The sequence below is a fragment of the Cryptotermes secundus genome, unplaced genomic scaffold, assembly GCF_002891405.2.
Source record: "Cryptotermes secundus unplaced genomic scaffold, Csec_1.0 scaffold1282, whole genome shotgun sequence".
Lineage (NCBI taxonomy): Eukaryota > Metazoa > Arthropoda > Insecta > Blattodea > Kalotermitidae > Cryptotermes > Cryptotermes secundus.
The window spans coordinates 104,073-122,420 of NW_019726248.1; the positions used below are offsets into that span (position 1 = coordinate 104,073).

The 18,348-nt window shown below is 39.9% G+C and overlaps 2 protein-coding genes across 5 annotated transcripts in view; both read right to left on the reverse strand.

The window, feature by feature from the left end:
* Positions 1 to 13,155, reverse strand: part of LOC111864139 (protein artichoke) — a 37,016-nt gene extending 23,861 nt beyond the window's left edge. Inside the window, exons 1-2 of one of the 2 annotated variants that reach the window (XM_023851181.2) lie at positions 12,659 to 13,155; positions 4,596 to 4,798 (exon numbers count right to left, since the gene is read on the reverse strand). The gene's annotated coding sequence lies outside the window, so the exon portion shown is untranslated. Of the gene's footprint in view, positions 1 to 4,595; positions 4,799 to 6,626; positions 6,706 to 12,658 lie in introns of those variants that run through there. The other variant, XM_023851180.1, reaches the window with a different exon arrangement.
* Positions 12,775 to 18,320, reverse strand: LOC111864140 (zinc finger protein 436). 3 transcript variants are annotated; one of them, XM_023851183.2, is made up of 5 exons: positions 18,018 to 18,320; positions 17,788 to 17,832; positions 17,173 to 17,333; positions 15,209 to 15,291; positions 12,775 to 13,962 (listed from the first exon to the last, which is right to left on the reverse strand). In XM_023851183.2, exons 3-5 carry the CDS (start codon positions 17,290 to 17,292, stop codon positions 13,197 to 13,199), a joined length of 969 nt encoding a protein of 322 aa, XP_023706951.1. In that variant the 5' UTR covers positions 17,293 to 17,333; positions 17,788 to 17,832; positions 18,018 to 18,320; the 3' UTR covers positions 12,775 to 13,196. The 3 variants fall into 3 exon arrangements, with proteins under 3 accessions (XP_023706951.1, XP_023706950.1, XP_023706953.1); XM_023851182.2 differs by having other exon boundaries at positions 17,727 to 17,832; positions 18,018 to 18,319; XM_023851185.2 differs by lacking the exon at positions 17,788 to 17,832.
* Positions 18,321 to 18,348: the final 28 nt, after the last annotated feature.

Here is an 18,348-nt window from a genome sequence, read left to right on the forward strand (position 1 = left end):
ATTTCTGACAGGAAAATGATTTGGAAAAGACGCATGACAAAGGAACAAATGCGCTCATCTGTAAAACGAAGATTAGCGAGGAATGTTATGCACTAAAAACTTAGAAGCGAACATTCTTCTATGGAAGCAGATAAATAGCGGTCGGAAATGTGAAAGTGGGTTGATGTTTTTTATGGTTCACAGTTTTCTTCAACTCATTATGTAATGGCATTTGCTGTCGCCGATAATCGAAGCTTGTGGGTTTGTCGGCTACCTCCACAGCATGCCATAAATTCTGTCGGTTTGTTTACTTATTTAACGCCATCTCATCAACTTCATAAATCCGCCATAACACAACTAATAACAGGTAAGATTTGTGGTTTCACGGCGGTGACTATGAAGAATGCAGTCTTCTGGGATGTGGCGCCGTGTAGACATAGTATAAACTTACGTTTCGGAGGAACGTATCGCCTCCATCTTCAGGGTAGAAAAATCCGCGAGCGAGGAACCAGCGTGAGCAGGTGGCTGCAGGCCTGTGATGAGCATGGATAAGGAATTGGGAAGGCATCCAAGAACGAACTTGTGTTGTACAGCCAAGTGAGGTATAGCTCCACGAATTCTTAACCTGAACACTTGATGGAGGTGAGAGGTCAGCTTCACTCCCAGGCGAAAAGCTCCCCTAACCCACTGAAGAGAAGGCTAGGCGAGACCCAGAGATGATCTGAGAGCCATACGAAAAACGCTGTGTGGGCAGAATGCAGAGTTTCAGTATGTTAAAGCGGGCGGTACACTAGGCTTTAAAATGTTAAAGATAGCTAAGAAGCAGGGGATATATTAGCTTCATCTTATGAACACAATAAAGTAGGTTTCGTGCTTTAACCTGATGACAGAAACACAGTCAACTTCCGAAACGCTGTTTCCCTTAACGAAAACTATGCTACAAGCCGGAAGGTCGCGGGCTCGATTCCCGATGAAGTCACTGAATTTTTCAATTGACCTAACCTTTTCAGCCGCACTATGGCCCTGCGGTCCACTCAGCCTCTAACAGAAATGAGTACCAGGAATATTCCTGGGATGTAAACGGCGGCCGGCGCTTAAGGCTGACCTCACCGCCATCTTTGAGCCGACTTTCCATAAAATGTGGGAGCCTCGACGTCTCACAACCCTATGTGCCTCCACGGCCTGTTACAGAGATAGCATTCACATGCTTCTCTTTAACAATCGTTAGAGTTTAAAATCTCGTTATAACGTTGAACTTACCTGAAAACGGAAACGCTAAGGACTACTGCCTGGAGGACAGAAGGCGGTGCCTTGAACATCGTCAGCAGTGACAGTCACTGGAGGAGGTGGGGTGTGGCTTTGAATGCTCCACAAACGCAACTCGGTCATACGAATTAATTCAGATCTCGAAAACGGGTCGTAAGTCGATGTCTCGTAAGTCGAATTCCAGGCCGCGCCATAGCTCAAGCGGTTAGTCGCTGGCTTCCCACCTCGGCTGCCCGGGTTTGATCCCGGGTCTGGTCAAGTGGGATTTGTGGTGGACAAAGTGGCGCTGGGGCAGGTTTTCTCCGAGTACTTCGGTTTCCCCCGCCAATCTTCATTCCACCAATTGCTCCACAGTCACCCTCACCTATCATCTGGGGCTGGTACAATAGGCCAGAAGTGGCCGCAGTAAAAGGGACTTAGTCCCACCCCACTAGCAATTAAAAAAAAAGTCGAATTCCTTAAAACAAAGGAGGTACGGGGTCGCGTTCCCTAAGTTCAAGGTTCAGACACCTCCTGTCAACATTTTAATCCCTATTACACTACAATTCTATAGTTGTTATTATAATATCAGAAAGTGATATCAGAAACGTAGTATTAAACATTTAAACCAACAAATATTTTGGAAATAATTAAGCTACATAATATTTTACCGGGGGCACGAGGTAGCGTAGTTGGTTGAGGCATTATGCTACAAGCCGAAAGGTCGCGGGATCGAATCCCGATGAGGTCATTGGATTGTTTTCAATTTACCTAATCCTTCCAGCCGCACTATGGCCCTGGGGTCGACTCAGCCTCTAACAGAAATGAGTACCAGGAATATTCTTGGGAATAAAGGGCGGCCAGAGCGTAGGGCTGACAACCTTACCGCCATCTATGAGCCGCTTGTCTATAAAATGTGGGAACCTCAACATCTCACAAACCTATGGGCCTCCAAGGCCTGTTACAGGGATAGCTTTACATTTTTTACGCAATATTTTACGACGGATTATTAAAAATTACGATCCGAGACATTAGAGAATTTACAAACTCTGCTTATCACCTGCTTTCACCTTGATTTCCTTCTCGGCTTATCCTTCGGCCCTGAAGATGGAGGCAACATGTTCCTCCGAAACGTCCGTTGACGTTCAACGGACTACATGGCTTTCTATTCCAGAAGATAGAATTCTTCATAACCAACGCTGTAAGAACCTCAAAGCCTACATTCACAAAAGGTAAGCTGAAAAGTTAAAGTTAGCACCACGAAGAGAGGAGGTATAGTTCCACTCATTCTTCACCTCGGCAGTAGGTGGAGGTGAGTAATGCGCTTCACTGGATGCGTGCGGAAATGGGCAAGAGTCGATCTGGGCGCCGCGGAGAAGAGAAAAATCTCTTGGCCCTGCCTGGAATCGAAAAATGTCCTGTACCTTATATTTTGTTCTCCTAGAGAAAATGGATTAGAGAGAGGAAAATTAATTTTGTATTATAATTGTTAGTATTATTATTTGCATGTACAAGAAACAACAGCTAAACTGAATTATTATTATTATTATTATTATTATTATTATTATTATTATTTTCCTCACTGAAAATCTACACTTTTCATTTCTCAATTAAATATTTATACGTTTCATTTCTCAGTTCTCAACAACTTAGATTTATGTTAATTAAATTATTATTATTACTATTTGTTTGTTTACTAGTCTGCATTAATGCGTTTTTCCTCGAGTGCTTGCCTGTAATTTGTCTTTGATTTTATGTTGTGATTGTCCATAATGTAATTACTTGTACCTACACTGTGCTGTGTCTGTAATTGGCCTTGCGGCTGTTGACTCGGCACATAAATAAGAAATAACAGAATTGAATTATTGTTAGTAGTAGTAGTAGTAGTAGTAGTAGTAGGAGAAGGAGGAAAAGTGAGCCGATCACAGTGGCCGCGCGGTCTAAGGCATGAACCGTCTTCGCCCGTTCGAACACTGGGGATCGTGGGTTCGAATCCCACTCGATGTATGGATGTCTGTATGAGTTTATTCTGTTTATGTTGTCCTGTGTGTAGGTAGCGGCCTTGCGACAGGCTGATCCCCCGTCTACGGAGTCCTACCGACTGTGTATAGGATTAAGAAACCGAAAAAGCTGCCAAGGTCCATAAGGGGTGTAGAGCAGCAGATAGGTGGTGGTGGTGGTGGTGGTGGCAGCAGTAGTAGTAGTAGTAGCAGTAGCTGTTGTTTTGTTTTGTCGTCATGCTTTTAGCTATAGAACTCAGTGCCCATAAGCACAATGGTAGTGCAAAAATTTCGCTGCAGTGAACGCTTCCAGACTCGCAAGTAGGAAGCAGTCACTGCTAACTTCATCGCCATAAAACATTCTGCTACTGCTGTGGTTTATTCTTTGTGTTGGTGCAAAGGCTAAACAATCATTGATTCTGTGGATCGAACAGGACTGTCCCTTCACGGCCAGTCGCACTTGCAGTAGCAGCTGTGTGGTGAGTAGTAGTTTCGTGCGCAATAAAAAACCGCGCAACTGCACATAATTTCTGACATACATTTGACAGATTATAGACTTCTTAGTCCATTGCCTCTATATATATATGGTTAAATTGAATGGCAATCGATCAGGCCATTTTAAGTCAAAATCGACATTTCGCGTTTGAACCACTAGAGGTATTACCGTTATTTTCCTAAAGATAACGCCTACGTAGTCACATTAAGGGTGATGAACTCCATAAATTACTGAAATTTAATCCAAATTGGAAGAATCGTTTCTGACAAACTCGCAATTTTGTCTTCGGAGGTCCCCCGTGCCAAAAGCTCCTGTTCTCTGAACCCGAATGTTGATATTCAAATGTCACGGAACCGTTATGGAGGGGCTCTTGAATACCGAATATGAAATAACTGTCAAACTGCTGAGACACTAGCAAGGCGCATATACACACAAACAGTGGGTAATCCAAAACCCACTTTTTTAAAATCAGGGGTGATGAAAACGTATGAATCCCTCAAAATAATGAAACAGATTTCTTCTACAACTATAACACTGTCTCATATTATGTATATAACAAATTAAAAATATCTTTGAGCCGATTGTGTAGATAATGTGGGACCCCTTAACGTCTCACAACCCTATGGGCCTTCATGGCCTGTTACAGAGATAGCTTTACTTTTACTTTTTACTAGTTGCAAAAAAAAAGTTTGTTTTATTACAGAGTTAAAAGGAATTCGTCTGCAGAATATATCATGTGACGGCTAATCACCGTCATCCCAAAGATAAAAGCCGCCACTGACTATGAGGAACATGAACTCACTGGGCAGTATGTGCAGACCTTTTCCCAGTTTACAGGACTTATCTTGGAAACTTTACAGTAACAGGCTTCTTACCGTGTCTGTAATGGCGGTGTTTCGCGGCTCGGCCGTCAGATGTTCTAGGCTCCATGTATAACACAATCTCTTCCACTAGAACCTCGGTCTGTGGGCACGACCCACATTCTGACAGTCTGCAGAGAGATCAGGATTCTCAAGACTCGCTATTGGCTTGTGAAAGTCTAGATACGTGGTGGAGGGGAGACACAGGATCCCCAATCCTGAAAAATATGACAGACCAAGTCACTTCACGGCTGACCCGATCCTTCAGGCCACTGTTTCACGGTGTTAGATCGAAAAATCAACAGGATTCTTCCTATTGCATGTTTTTTCTTGTTTCTTACGTAATTTCGTTACGCCATTCGAAATATAGATGGCTCCCTATTTACGAAAATTTCGTGTAAACGCGATTTCAAACAATTTTTATTAGATTTTTTACTGATGACTAAAGAATAATCGAATTATCTAGATACAAAGTAAGAGGGATTCGTAAAAGGCTAAAATGGGTGGAATTAAAATTAACTGAATTACGTAAGTCAATTAAAATTAAGCACAGAAGTGCCGAACCGCTAAGAACTTCGAACTCAGTGAAACGTTCCCATAAATATTTCGTGATTATGCAGTTCACGTAAAATGGCAACAGATGTCACAAGCTGTCAGATACAGCAACTATTGTTAAGATCGAAATTATTAATATTCGACAAAATAAATGACAAAAATTTCGGGTTACGCGACCACTCTTGGGAATGCATCTATCAATAAAGTAGAATATGTGTAGAGAAATTACGCTAAATAAGGAATGATTCTGAAACGCAATCATAACATAATTTGAGGCTCTGTGAACGCACTCCCACCCCCCCACCGTCAACATCTCTCGATGGCGCCGATTGTTACAGATGCAGTTGCATTTACGTGTTCTGGGACCATAGCTTTCGGCCCCCACCACGAAGTAATGCAAGCTATTTGGTGGGAGGCGCGCACACACGAGATTTTAAGATGTTTTGTCGGTTACGTACGCGGGGGGCAGTCAGAATACTTGCTTACAAACTTTGTTTAAGCGGCTTAAGGCCACTTCTACTGATTGCCGTACATTATTATGGAGAGAATAATTATTATTTTAAAATATACTTTTAATTTTTGATAGTAATATTTAGCACGTTTCCTATTTCACAATTTTGGTCTTTTTCAAAAGTCCAGGAAGGTGCAGACGCCTTGTTTGCCCCCTTACCGGGACCCGTGTGTTATGTAACATCGAATTACACACCGGTGACATGAAAAGGGCGCAGAACGGGGGGGGGGATCGTCGTGCATTCTGAAGTAATATCCCAGCTGCAGTTAACGAAAACGAAAAAAAAAAAAATTATCAATATGGACAGTTGACTCCGGAAAAAGATTCGAACCTGGAGCATCTCGATTAAAAAGCAAGAGCATTAATCATTGCGACGTTATACAAATCACAAACAAACTGCTGTCCGTCTCCCAAATTATCATTACTGCCTGGACTTGGATAACGATTACACAAGCTCAACGCTGAAAATTGTGGCGAATTTAATTCTGGTCAATATTGAGCCGTTAGGGCTGCTACTCACACGTAACGACAGATATTAATGTACCCAGTTTCTTAAATCTGAATAGAGAATTTCGCATTCTTCCGTGTAGGCAACTGTCGGCAAATAGGCTACTTCATGTCTTGTTACGATTCATTAACATCAACCCCAAATATTTCGCTATGCCTCCATTCCTTTCCCCGTTTTTTTCTTACACATGATTCAGATTATCCTTGACAAAATACAGTTTTCAAATACCTCAGCTATACACAATTTCACGCTCCTGTACTGAATGACTCTATTGTTACAAACTATCGGATTCGCAAGGCTTCGGTGTTGTTAAGCCAGCTAACAAGATGGGATGACCTTCAGTGGCATGCTGCTCCTAGCGAATTTCAAAACGTCAATAAATTTCTAATAATAGGTGTGCGTGCTGGCGTAGGCCTAAATAAAGGCCGGTAAAACAATAAAGATTACATATTTCATTTTCAATTCAACATACCACTTTCGATCCTCGAAGTAACACGAATTTGTCTTAAGTAATACGTCCATTGCAGCTTAACCTAGTAACCTCATGCCGCTCATATCTCTTCCTTCGTGATCTTCGTGATTGTTCGTGATTTTCACTAACCGCGCTCGCTGCCATCTTGCGGAAGTTATTCGTGGTCTTCGTGGTCTTGTAGGTGGCAGCACGTTAAACAAGATGAAGGTCAATGACCAGTAACTTTTCGTAACAGTTCGTATGAAAATTTGTTCTGGAGTATACCTACACCTAGTTCGGCGAAAGTGAACATATCTCCACCTCATGGGTCGAAGAGTTGTTGCCCAGCTAGTTTCTGGCATGGCATTATACCCAAAACAGTTATTGAAACGAAATTTTCGCCACGAGTACTCAATGGGAGCAAAGTCATATCCCCCCCGCGGGTTTTCGGTAACAAAAATCGGAAAAATATCAAATATTAAAACCAAACATTATGTTTTCTTAGTTATTCTATCACGAACACTCCAAGGTACTCATCAAAAATAATCTTAGGTGGTTTAATTACATATTAGTAAATAAATTTTCTGGCTCCCACCCATAGTGGTTCCTGTGCTTAACTAAACATGTGCTGCAAGTCCCCAAGCCCTTTAGCTACAGGGGTCCATTGTATAGAAGGCTGCGTGGGCCCCACAGCCAGTTTGGATGCTGTGGAGGGAACATTATCATAGTTCCTATTTACATGGTTCTTCCCAGACACAAAAAGTCCTAGGAATTCCAAAGAACTAATTCTCGTGTCAACTGCAAATCACCCTGTAGAACTCTCAAGACTTTTCAGGAGCCTGGGAAAGAAACATACAGGGCAGCTGTCCTAGTAAAATACTTGTCACCAATTAAACCTTTAATGCACAGTGATAATCATATGTACCACCTCCTGTAACTGATAAAAGAAGAGCTAAATTTTCCAACACAGTGTATTCAAGTGCTTCATATGATCCTCACAACAGTAATTATTTCTCTGTTAAACATAATGGAGACATAGCATGCTCACTGAAAAGTAGGTGCTGAATTTTGAAATATTTACATAAATTTCAGACTTCAAAAGTTTACTATTCACATACTTATGAATTTTGTGACAGAATAATTGAGACAGCACTGGTTCAAATCTTTGCAGAGAGACTGTCTACAGCCAACACATCATCGTCCTTCATTTCTTAATCAATATTTCTAGTTGACTGTCACTTAAAAAACTGAAAATGATAGGAAAACCAAAGGACAACATGAATTCGGTGTTCTTCACACATAAGAAAAATGTCTCAACACACACTGTCTCTGTAACAACAGACTTCTGTTATGAACTCATGGCTGTTCACCCGACATTTTGACTTATAACACAAGGATGCATTAATACTGACATTCATTTCATCCGTATCACAAATATTTATTATACTATTTATCAGCACTGTATTAAAAACTGTCTATGTAAGGTATTTAAATAATTAACATATCCAATAAGAAAATTACATCACACATGCCAGTACAATTTTCTGGTATAAATATTCTTACAAGCTCTGATATAATATTAATTTGGTATTCACAAGAATTAAAGGTTATTTTAACCCTACACCTGCCAAGATTAAAAAATTTCAATCATTACAGAACTGCTATACATATTTAATAACATGTAACATCTGGTGGTATTTTGCTTACTTATGAAACACTAGAGGTAATTTCTTCCCTCTTGGGTAGTTATATATTTTTTCTTCAGGATTCATGTCTTGACTTGACACTATACTATATTATTATATTTTTATTATATTTCATTTCTGTGGCTAATTTCCAGCCAGCCACATCAAAATTATTTGAAGATACACAAGACACATTATAAGCACAAGGTGAAGATCAAGGTACCGCAGTTTATCACAAAAGTAGTACTACAGTGTTAAGTCAGGTTGTGGGTTACCATGGTATTTGGATTTTTCTGGATTTGCAAGTCTGTTTGTGCATAAGCAGTGTTGTGTCCTTGATCAAAATGTAAATGAGAGACATGAACTGTATATCCACCCTAGCATTTATCAGTTTGAACAATTCTTAAAATGACACAATAGTATGGAGGTAGTCTTAAATTGCTTTAAACTCCTTTTCTAACACCCTGTACAACTGATATCACAGAAGACACTTCACAGTGTAATCTTAACTGTGTGCGCAGACACGTGTGCTCATGGCCCAATTGTGGGTACTGTCACCATACCACAAAATAACACAGTATCATGACCATGAGATTTCAGGTGCTCAGATGCCAACTTCTCACACAGGGACAGAAGTTCAATCCTGGGTAACTTCATGTGAGATTCGTGGTCGATGGTGACACAAGTAGGTTTACAACTTCTTTATTACAACCATCACAACACAACTAAAATAATATCAAGATCAGTGCCTAGTTTTGGCCCTTCTACATGTTTCGGCTATTAATAACCATCATCAGGCAAATATACGATGCTCTATATCTGTGAACGATGCAACCAGCACGGTTGGAGTGATTTCGACAATTGCAGAAATGACACAAACTGAGAAAGTAGGCATCAGGCTAATGTTTCACAGTACATGGATCTGCCACATTTTGTTTCCATTGGTAAATTATTGCACAATTTATAATTACTAATTTGGGGCCTACTCCATGTGATTCGTCCCATTCAGAAGGCTCCACCATATTGTTTTGTAACTGGATACAAATATGGGATGTGAATACAGACTCCGAATGATTTTCTTTATTCACATGGATACCTCATCCACTTTTCAACAGATGAAGAGTATTCGCATGCATACATGCAACAACCCCACTATTGCTCATACAGCACAGACACTCTGTGGGAAACATCTCGGGACAGTGTGCATTTGTGGCAAGCATGCTGTTGTGACCTCAACATGCATGAGACTTCCGGTATAGGGAACTGTAAAGCAGAGAGCCTGCAGATCAAATCCTCACACGCATGAAGAGCTGAAGGTGAATAACAGAAGATAAGTTTCATACAGCCATCAAGAACATTCTTATGGATGTGCCAGAAATGTGTGTTGAATAAAAGCATTTCCAGAACCTGGATCTGAGGCTGTCACACAAGTGACTGCGATATACCGCTGTGCAGTCCAGCAGCAGCACACTGCCTCCATCTTCATACTCAAAAGTCAAAAGGAATGAACATACACCACTTATATTAGAAAACAGCCCAGATCCACAGAAAAAAACCCTCTACTCTATGATACAATAGCAGAGACTTGTACTGCAAGCTCAAACAAAAAAAAAATTGTTTTTTTTAACTGAGTTATAACATTTTGAGTCTAATATTCAAATTAATGAAACTATTACTATTAATGATCACTAATACTGATCCACATTAAAAATACAGTTCTGTAAAGAGTAGTACATTTTACAAAAATTTCCTGATGATGACCCAGCTGAATCCAAACATGTATTGGGGCATTTTAATTGCTGCCATCGATCCTAATATCAGCATCCATAATACTGTCATTCATATGGCAACATCTAGACGTCGGCGATTTCCCTTGTTTATCATGAGTAGGGAGATGGCGAGGCTGGAGATGCCCATGATAGGATTGTGCAACATACGGCCAATCCTGCACCATGTAACGTTATTCATTATTTTCATAGTGAAGGGAAGACGGTGGGCCATTATATGTAATAAAATCCATATAATGAGGAACAACGCTTGGTCGATTTCACGGAGATCCAACACCCCTATCAACATCGAAAGGGTGAATTTGGTGAAGCTCATCGCAGCGGACCTCAGGAATTCCATCATCACATTTGTCATGATGTAGAAAGCCATTAACCCCTGGAATAGGTTTTTACTTCGAGCAAAACGTTGCATGTCCCGCATTCCTAGTTTTTCTTTTTTCTTTTCGTTGTTTACATTCCCTACAGATCGGACAATACCGACTAAATAATTAACATTAATATTACTACATCTACATCATGAGCCTCCAATACATTTTTTATACATACACAATATATAGAATATTCCAATTTGTCTGTGGGAATGCAACAAAATTACAAAAACGAACGACTGATTCGATGATGAAAAACATCAGTCGAAGAATTTTATTCTTGTTTTATACTATAACTTTTGTTTTATATAATCTAATTTATTGTACTTTTACATCAAGTATTTTATATAATTAATAATATTGCATCCAATTTTACTAGTACTGCGGTTCAGTGGTGTATATATCTTAACCATGTATTTGCCTGATGATGACTATTAATAGCCGAAACATGTAGCAGAGCCAAAACTAGGCACTGATCTTGATATTAGTTGTGCTGTGATGGTTGTAATAAAGAAGGTGTATATTATAACACAACAGGATGCATGAAATGAAAATTACAAGTAGGTTTCTCTTCAAGTTTCTTCTGTCTTCCCTTGCCAATCATCACTCCCTCCACCTGGTCTACAGCTGTAATGTGATGGGGAGGTTTACATACCCAGATTATGAACTACGTTTCTGGGGATTCACCCAAGCCATACAGGGCTAGACAAATGGTAGCTCATGGTCTATCAGGCTGATGACTGTGCACAAGACTAACAACCTGAACTCTGAAAACAATTTGTGTTAACAGACCTAACAATGGACACTGGACGGATAGTATTAAGAAACAACCAAGAAAGGTGATAAGGACAATGAGTTAGACTATATTCTGCTTCTTGGAATGTGCTTGGTTTCTTCCAGACAGAATTAAAGGCATCTAGAAGGTAGAAAAAGAAAATGAGAAGGCCCAGAATGAGTTGGTTGAAAGATGAAGAGAATGATTTATGCCACATGAAAGTGGTGATATGGGAACATAAGGAAAACACAGAAAATGAGCATCTGTCCTAAAAGAGGCCATGTTTTAGACAACTGCAGAGCCAAAAATTAACTGTTCCATGCTCATTCATCACTGACTCCTGAGGCGCCAGGGGACTGACCACACATCACATGACTGCTCTTTCAGTAGGGGGTTTCACCTACAACCTGGCAATTGGCTGGTTACAGAACAAGGAAATGAAATAGTTTAAGAGCTTTTCAACCATTTAATTTCAAAAATGGCTTCATCCTTCAAACTACTTAAAAATTGAACTTAAAAATTTAGTACTGCAACGCTCACATAAGAGGAACTGGATAAAATCAGATTCAAATTCCCTTAGACGGCATGCACATGAAACCAAGGTTTCAAAATCATCAGCAAGAACTGCCACAAAACTGCTGAAGCTGACACCATAAAGACAAACAGAATGCATGAATTACAGGCATGATATCCTACTAATACAGTAACATTTTGTAACTGGATTCTTCAGTCTGTCTGTGGTCATGAAATTGACCTCCCCTGATCTCCTCTTCCAATGAGGCTTGGTTGGGTAAGTTCACATAGCAGCAGATTTATGGGCTAATAAAATCTGAGACTAATATGGCATGATTCACTCACAGGATGATCCAAAATAATAAAATATAAGTCACGTAATGATTTACTGATAGCATCCAAACCAACTCTAGTGCTCACTCAGCTTCCTATCCAGTGGATACCTGTGGCTCTTTCCTCATGGGTAAATGGGCCGGGGCGTGAAGCTGACCATGCACCACTACCTACTACCAAGGTCAAAAAAGGTGGAGCTATACTTCCACTCCATGTCTTCATGGCAAAAAGCTAAGAGCTATCCTGTAACAGGCTGTGGAGGCCCATAGGGTTGTGAAACGACGAGGCTCCCACATTTTCTAGATAGTCGACTCACTGATGGCAGTAAGGTTGTCAGCTTTACGTGCCGGCCACCCTTTACCTCACAGGAAGATTCCTGGAACTCATTTCTGTTGGAGGCTGGGTCGCCCCCCCTGCAGCTGGAAGGATCAGGTCAACTGAAAAAAAAATCCACATCAGGAATCAAACCTGCAACCTTCCAACTTGTAGCATAGTGCCTCAACCAACTACACTACTCTGTGCCCCCATGTCTTCATGGTACTGTGAACTAATTAAGCACAGGAACAACTTTACCTTTACCTTTTTTATTTACCTGCAGATCAAATCCTCACACCATGAAGAGCTGAAGGTGAATAACAGAAGATAAGTTTCATACAGTCCTCAAGAACATTCTTATGGATGTGCCAGAAATGTGTGCTGAATAAAAGCATTTCCAGAACCTGCTGTAATCTGGCTAAGTTTTGTTGGACCTGAGGTTCTCACACAAGTGACGGCGATATACCGCTGCGCAGTCTGGCAGAAGCACACTGATGTTTCGGAGGAACATACTGCCTCCATCTTCATAGTCAAAAAGTTACGCAAGCATAGTGAGATTCATGTGTAATCTCTTCATGTTGTAGGCTTGTTGGTAACATCCTTCCAGGCCCAAATTGATGGAGAAGCGTCTAATTTTTCTGCCCGAGACTTTCCAACGATTTTTGGTGATCACAAAAAATTCACTGTACTTTTATACTATGGTAAGACACAAACTCACAGTCACATAAAGGTGAATTTGTCACTGTGCTTAACCAATTAAGCACCACGCCATGAAGGTGTATGAGGGAGTGGATGTATAGATCCACATCTCATAGTCACATATGGATTTCAATGTGTGATTTTAAGTGTTCACTTCTGGCAAATGTCCTTGGGCACAAATCGCATTTATATGGTCTATCACCACTATGGGTTCGATGATGTCTTTGTAAATTTGCATTCTGCGAGAATTCTTTGCCACAAATGTTACACTTGTATGGCTTCTCTCCTGTGTGTGTGATATAATGCTTTTTAAGGCTTTCATTTCTAGTAAATTCTCTAAAACATATGTCACATTTGTGTGTCTTTACTCCCAAATGACTCAGAGAGTGAACCCGGAGAGCGCCACTCACAGAAAACACTGCATTACAAACATCACATTTATGTGGCCTGTCTACATTATGCACGCGATAGTGACGCTTTAGATTTACACTGAGCGCAAACTTCTTTTCACATAAATCACATTTGTAAGGTTTCTCTACCTGGTAGGACTCACAGTGTTCACTCGATGCATCGCTCTGAGTGGAGAATTTACCACAGATATCAGGTTGCTCCTCACTGTGAGGTTGGTAGTGGCTCTTCAGATTTTCAGACTGAGATAAATCTATCTTACATATATCATATTTGTGAAGCTTTCCACCCGAGTGAGTGAGGGAATGTTGTTTTAGGTCATCTTCGTTGGAAAATTCTTCAAGACAATCATCACATTTATATATCTTGTTCTGAAGGTAGGCAAGTGTTTCAGAATTAATATCCTTTGCATAACCACTTTCCACACAGACACTGGTATCAGCGTCACGTTCTTGTTTGCTCAGGTGTTGTTCCCTGAAATATATAATACAAATTCAATAACTTTAACATATTCATTCTGGTCTATCACACTATTTACTTATTACAAAATGATTTGACAATATCGACCACTGTGACTCAGAGTATCTCACAGGACGACAAATAACACCCAAATCTACCGTTCTGATAGAAGAGGCAGATGGAGACAGAAATCAGTTAAAGAATTTAAATATCAAGAAGATTAATAATATATTAACTTAAACACCTCTTAACTTTAATAATTAAAAATCTATATAAATAAAAATGTAACTGTTGGTTTGGCTCTCCTTGAAGATCTCTGAAAGTTCTTCACCGACTGCTTCGAAATTTTGACACAACGTTGCATTCGAATATGCGCGTGTTTTTATATGCCTATTATGTAGCTGTCACACCCGTGACAGGTAAAAACAGGTAAAAGTATTAATTGTATTCAATATTAATATACTGTAACGTATTATACATTGTCTATCGAATACCAACAGATCGTTGCCTAGGAATAACCGTGGCAACGAACTGTTGAAACAGCGGGTCATTGCCTAGGAATAACCATGGCAACAAACTGCTGAAACAGCGGGTCGTTGCCTTGGAATAACTGTCACAACAAACTGCTGAAACAGCACATCGTTGTCTTGGAATAACCGTGGCAACGAAAGAACAATCAATTTACAATTAAAGAGAAGCAATATAAAGGACACAAACCAAATTGGTTCTAGATTTTAACAAAGTTTTTTAAACAAAAACTTGTAAATAGACTAATTATAATAATTTATAAATATTTTAATAAGTTCATGGACATTTCTGTAATTGTTAAAGGCTAATATTTTATATTCATGATGTTGTAATAATAGTGTCTGTATGTACTGATGTATCAATGACATTGTAATAGTAGTTTTCGCATGTATTGATATGTCCTTCTGAAGATGGTCACTCTGACCAGAACATGTAAAGGATGAAAGATTAAAAAGGGAAAAAAAAAATCATCAATCACACTGGATGACGTAAATAATCCTTTAGGCATTAACTGAATTACAAACCCTTGAAAGTAACACTAATAACAATGGTACGAGCAAATTCCAAATAATGTGATTTAGTCATGCAACCGCTCATGGGAACACAACTGCTGCACAAGTTGGAAGACACCAGTACTGTACTTGGCCCTCACATCTGCACATTCTTACTCACAGCAAAACGTTATGATGAAAGTCTTCACAATAACACAGTAAAAGCCTTTACCATCACTCACCCATTAAGACGCCACTCTCGCGGTTCTTCACTCTTTTCATCTACTGGCTCTTCCTTGATCCATGTCCCATCCCAAGACTGTTCCTGGTGGTATCAAAAAACAACAGTCAATATCTGGACCTCTGTGGTTATCCCTTTGACTAACTCTGGATAAAAGAGACCTCCGTAGTCTAGGGGTAACATTCCCACCTCATGACTCAAGGTACACGGGTTCAAACCTAGTGGAGGTCGTGAAATTTTTAAGGGTGGAAAAATTCAGGGAACAAGTCCTCTGGGAGGGACTTTTAAGCCGTGTGTCCCGTGTCTTAGATTTACAGCACATAAAAGATCCTCATGTCTCTAGGAGAACTCTAAGCAAAATTAGGCAAAGTTTCCCTCCGGTAGATGGGGAAGTATCGGGGACCACTGCCAGAGAGGGCCGACCTCGCTGGCAGAACGGGGCTGATAGTAAGCACCAGTACTGGAAGGGCATGGCAACTAGTAGAATAATTATACGGGGATGCACAACAGATCAACAGCCGGCATGGGGAAACCCATGGGGAAAATGGTCATGAAATCCAAGAGAGGGGGGCAAAGAAAGGAACCCATTACAAGTCCATGGGATTAAACAAAGAAAACGGAGAAACTACACGGTATAACAACTCAGACAACCACAATCTTAATATTCACTGCTATGAAAACCTCAAAACTTACGTCGACTGTTCCAATTGGGCCGTACCATAGAACAAGCGGTTAGTCGCTGGCTTCCCACCGCGGCGGCCTGGGTTCGATCCCAGGTCTGGTCAAGTGGGATTTGTGGTGGAAAGTGGCACTGGGCCAGGTTTACTCCGAGTACTTTGGTTTCCCCTGCCAACCTTCATTCCACCAAATGCTCCACAGTCACCCTCACCTATCATCTGGGGCTGGTACAAGAGGCCAGAAGTGGCCGCAGTACAAGGGACTCAGTCCCCACCCACTAGCAATAAAAAAAAACTGTACCAACCAATGAACAACACATTGACATCTTTGGCGGTGTTGATTTTAAAGCAAGTATCCTGATGCAATTCTGTTGCTATATAGCATGTAGAGAGTTCAGTGACAAAATAGCAAATCAGGTGATACTGTTCATTCATGTTATTTAACAATAATAAATCAACTATAGAACTTCTAGTCTTCTACTGTCTATATTGCAAAATATCTATATAGATNGCATAATAGGATGTGTTGCCTGAAGATGGTCCTGTGTGGCCTAAATATTCAGCGCAAAAACATAAAATGTGTGTGACATTTTTAAACATTTTAAGGAACATTTTAGTGAGTTAAATGTGGATCAGCCTCATCTAAATCTATACTGATATTGTTACATTATAGACAGAAGAAAACCGCAAGTGATAATTCAGTACAACAGGATGCTGAAATATAACATCAACTAAGGAAGTTTATTCTACAACAAAGGATGAGAGGATAACTGTATGGTGACTCAGATATCAGCCACAGTCCATTTTAAAGCAGCATCACCAGTACTTTGACCTGCGTTCATCTGGCTTTTGATAGGGACCAGTGGCAAGATTCCATAAAACAGTGGGAATTTTTTAAGTGGCTGAGTAACTATTAGCTTCAACAGAAGGACTCTGCTTCATGTGTTAATCAGTAAATGTATTACTAAGTATTATCATCTGTACCATCATCTTCAGGGATGAACTAATGAACTAACTTTCTCATAATACAACTTGAAGATCACCAATCCTTCCCTTTGTAATGTTCTTTTATGGCGTCTCAACATTTTTAATATCCAATAAGATTAAAAGTATAATATAATGTGCAGGAAATGGTTACAGATATATTTGTCGAAAAAGAGTTCACTTTATTTTTGGCAAACAGAATAATTCGGTTCACAAAGTAGCCAATCACCAACGCATTTCTTTACTAGTGGATCTGCTACATAGACTGAACTACTTCTCACAAAAGCAAGAAAATATAACTCACTGCAATATCACTTTCTACTGCAATAAAAGCAAATGGTGCCAGCTGCTGCTCCTCTTTTGCATCATCAAACTGATCTTCATCAGGTGATACTATGGATCCCAAATCAGGCTCCTCTTTCATTCTATCCACACTCTGAACTGAAGCAATACCGCTTTTTATATCTGTCAATTTAAAAGTCAGGTTATGGTTCAGTGTTATTCCATATTGCTTAATGCAAGTTATTTCTTTACTCGTCAAGCATATGATGCGGCAGTATTTCTAACATGCATTCATGAAGTACCCAGTATACAATCAACACTATGAAAGCAGGAAGAATTAGAACATTTTTGGCCAATATCATTTTATATTTCATAGGTTAACAAAAATACAAATATCAGCCCAACATACGGAATCATACGCAAACATCTGTGCACCTCGTAATACATTAATACAGAGATGTGTTTCAGCGCTTCACAAATATGAAAAGTAGCCATAACAAAATAAAAACAACTGTGCATAGAAGTAAAACAAAAAATTATGATTACTTAAATACCAGAAAGATCATTTTTTCTTACCTTCACACGTCACTGAAGAATAATCTTCAGCCTGTTCTATCTTAACACCAAGCTCACGTACCTTACTATCTGATTCTACTTCCACTTTAATTACACTCATATTGTTCTGTAAAACAAAGAATCCACACCGGCTGTCACGATTTTTACGTACATAATCCCTGTCTCATTTAGAACATAATTCGCTTAAAACAATACTTTTTACTAACTCAGACACCTACTGTACCAATCGCACGTTTTACAGAGATACGAATTATTTTACATACTGACTACGTTAGAATAAAATACAATTACCTGATATTCTGTCGTAGGAAGGAGAACAGAATCTCCTCACGCAAAAAATATATCCAACATGGCACAATATTTATGCCGATTTATACCGCTAATTTATACCTCAGAATATAATCTATTCAACGTTTGAATCAAAATTGCCGTCTTCCATATTACTTCGCAACCTTGCCACCTCCATGGGATCCCTGTACGATGACGACCATGACGACCGTTCAAGCTAACCCTGCTTTATTCTGACCATTCTGACTGACCTGTGACGCCTGTGACTGACTAACTTTTGATGAACGCAACGCCAAGTGGACGGCGATCCGTGCCTGTGCTGCCTACCCCCCCC

What these genes read in the sequence shown, in the direction of transcription:
- LOC111864140 (XM_023851182.2), bottom strand. Translation starts at nt 17,826, where the DNA reads ATGAGTGTAATTAAAGTGGAAGTAGAATCAGATAGTAAGGTACGTGAG. An exon ending in TTCTTCAGTGACGTGTGAAG is followed by an intron (nt 17,334 to 17,726) that starts GTAAGAAAAAAT and finishes TTAAATTGACAG; the next exon opens with ATATAAAAAGCGGTATTGCT. An exon ending in CAGTAGAAAGTGATATTGCA is followed by an intron (nt 15,292 to 17,172) that starts GTGAGTTATATT and finishes TGATACCACCAG; the next exon opens with GAACAGTCTTGGGATGGGAC.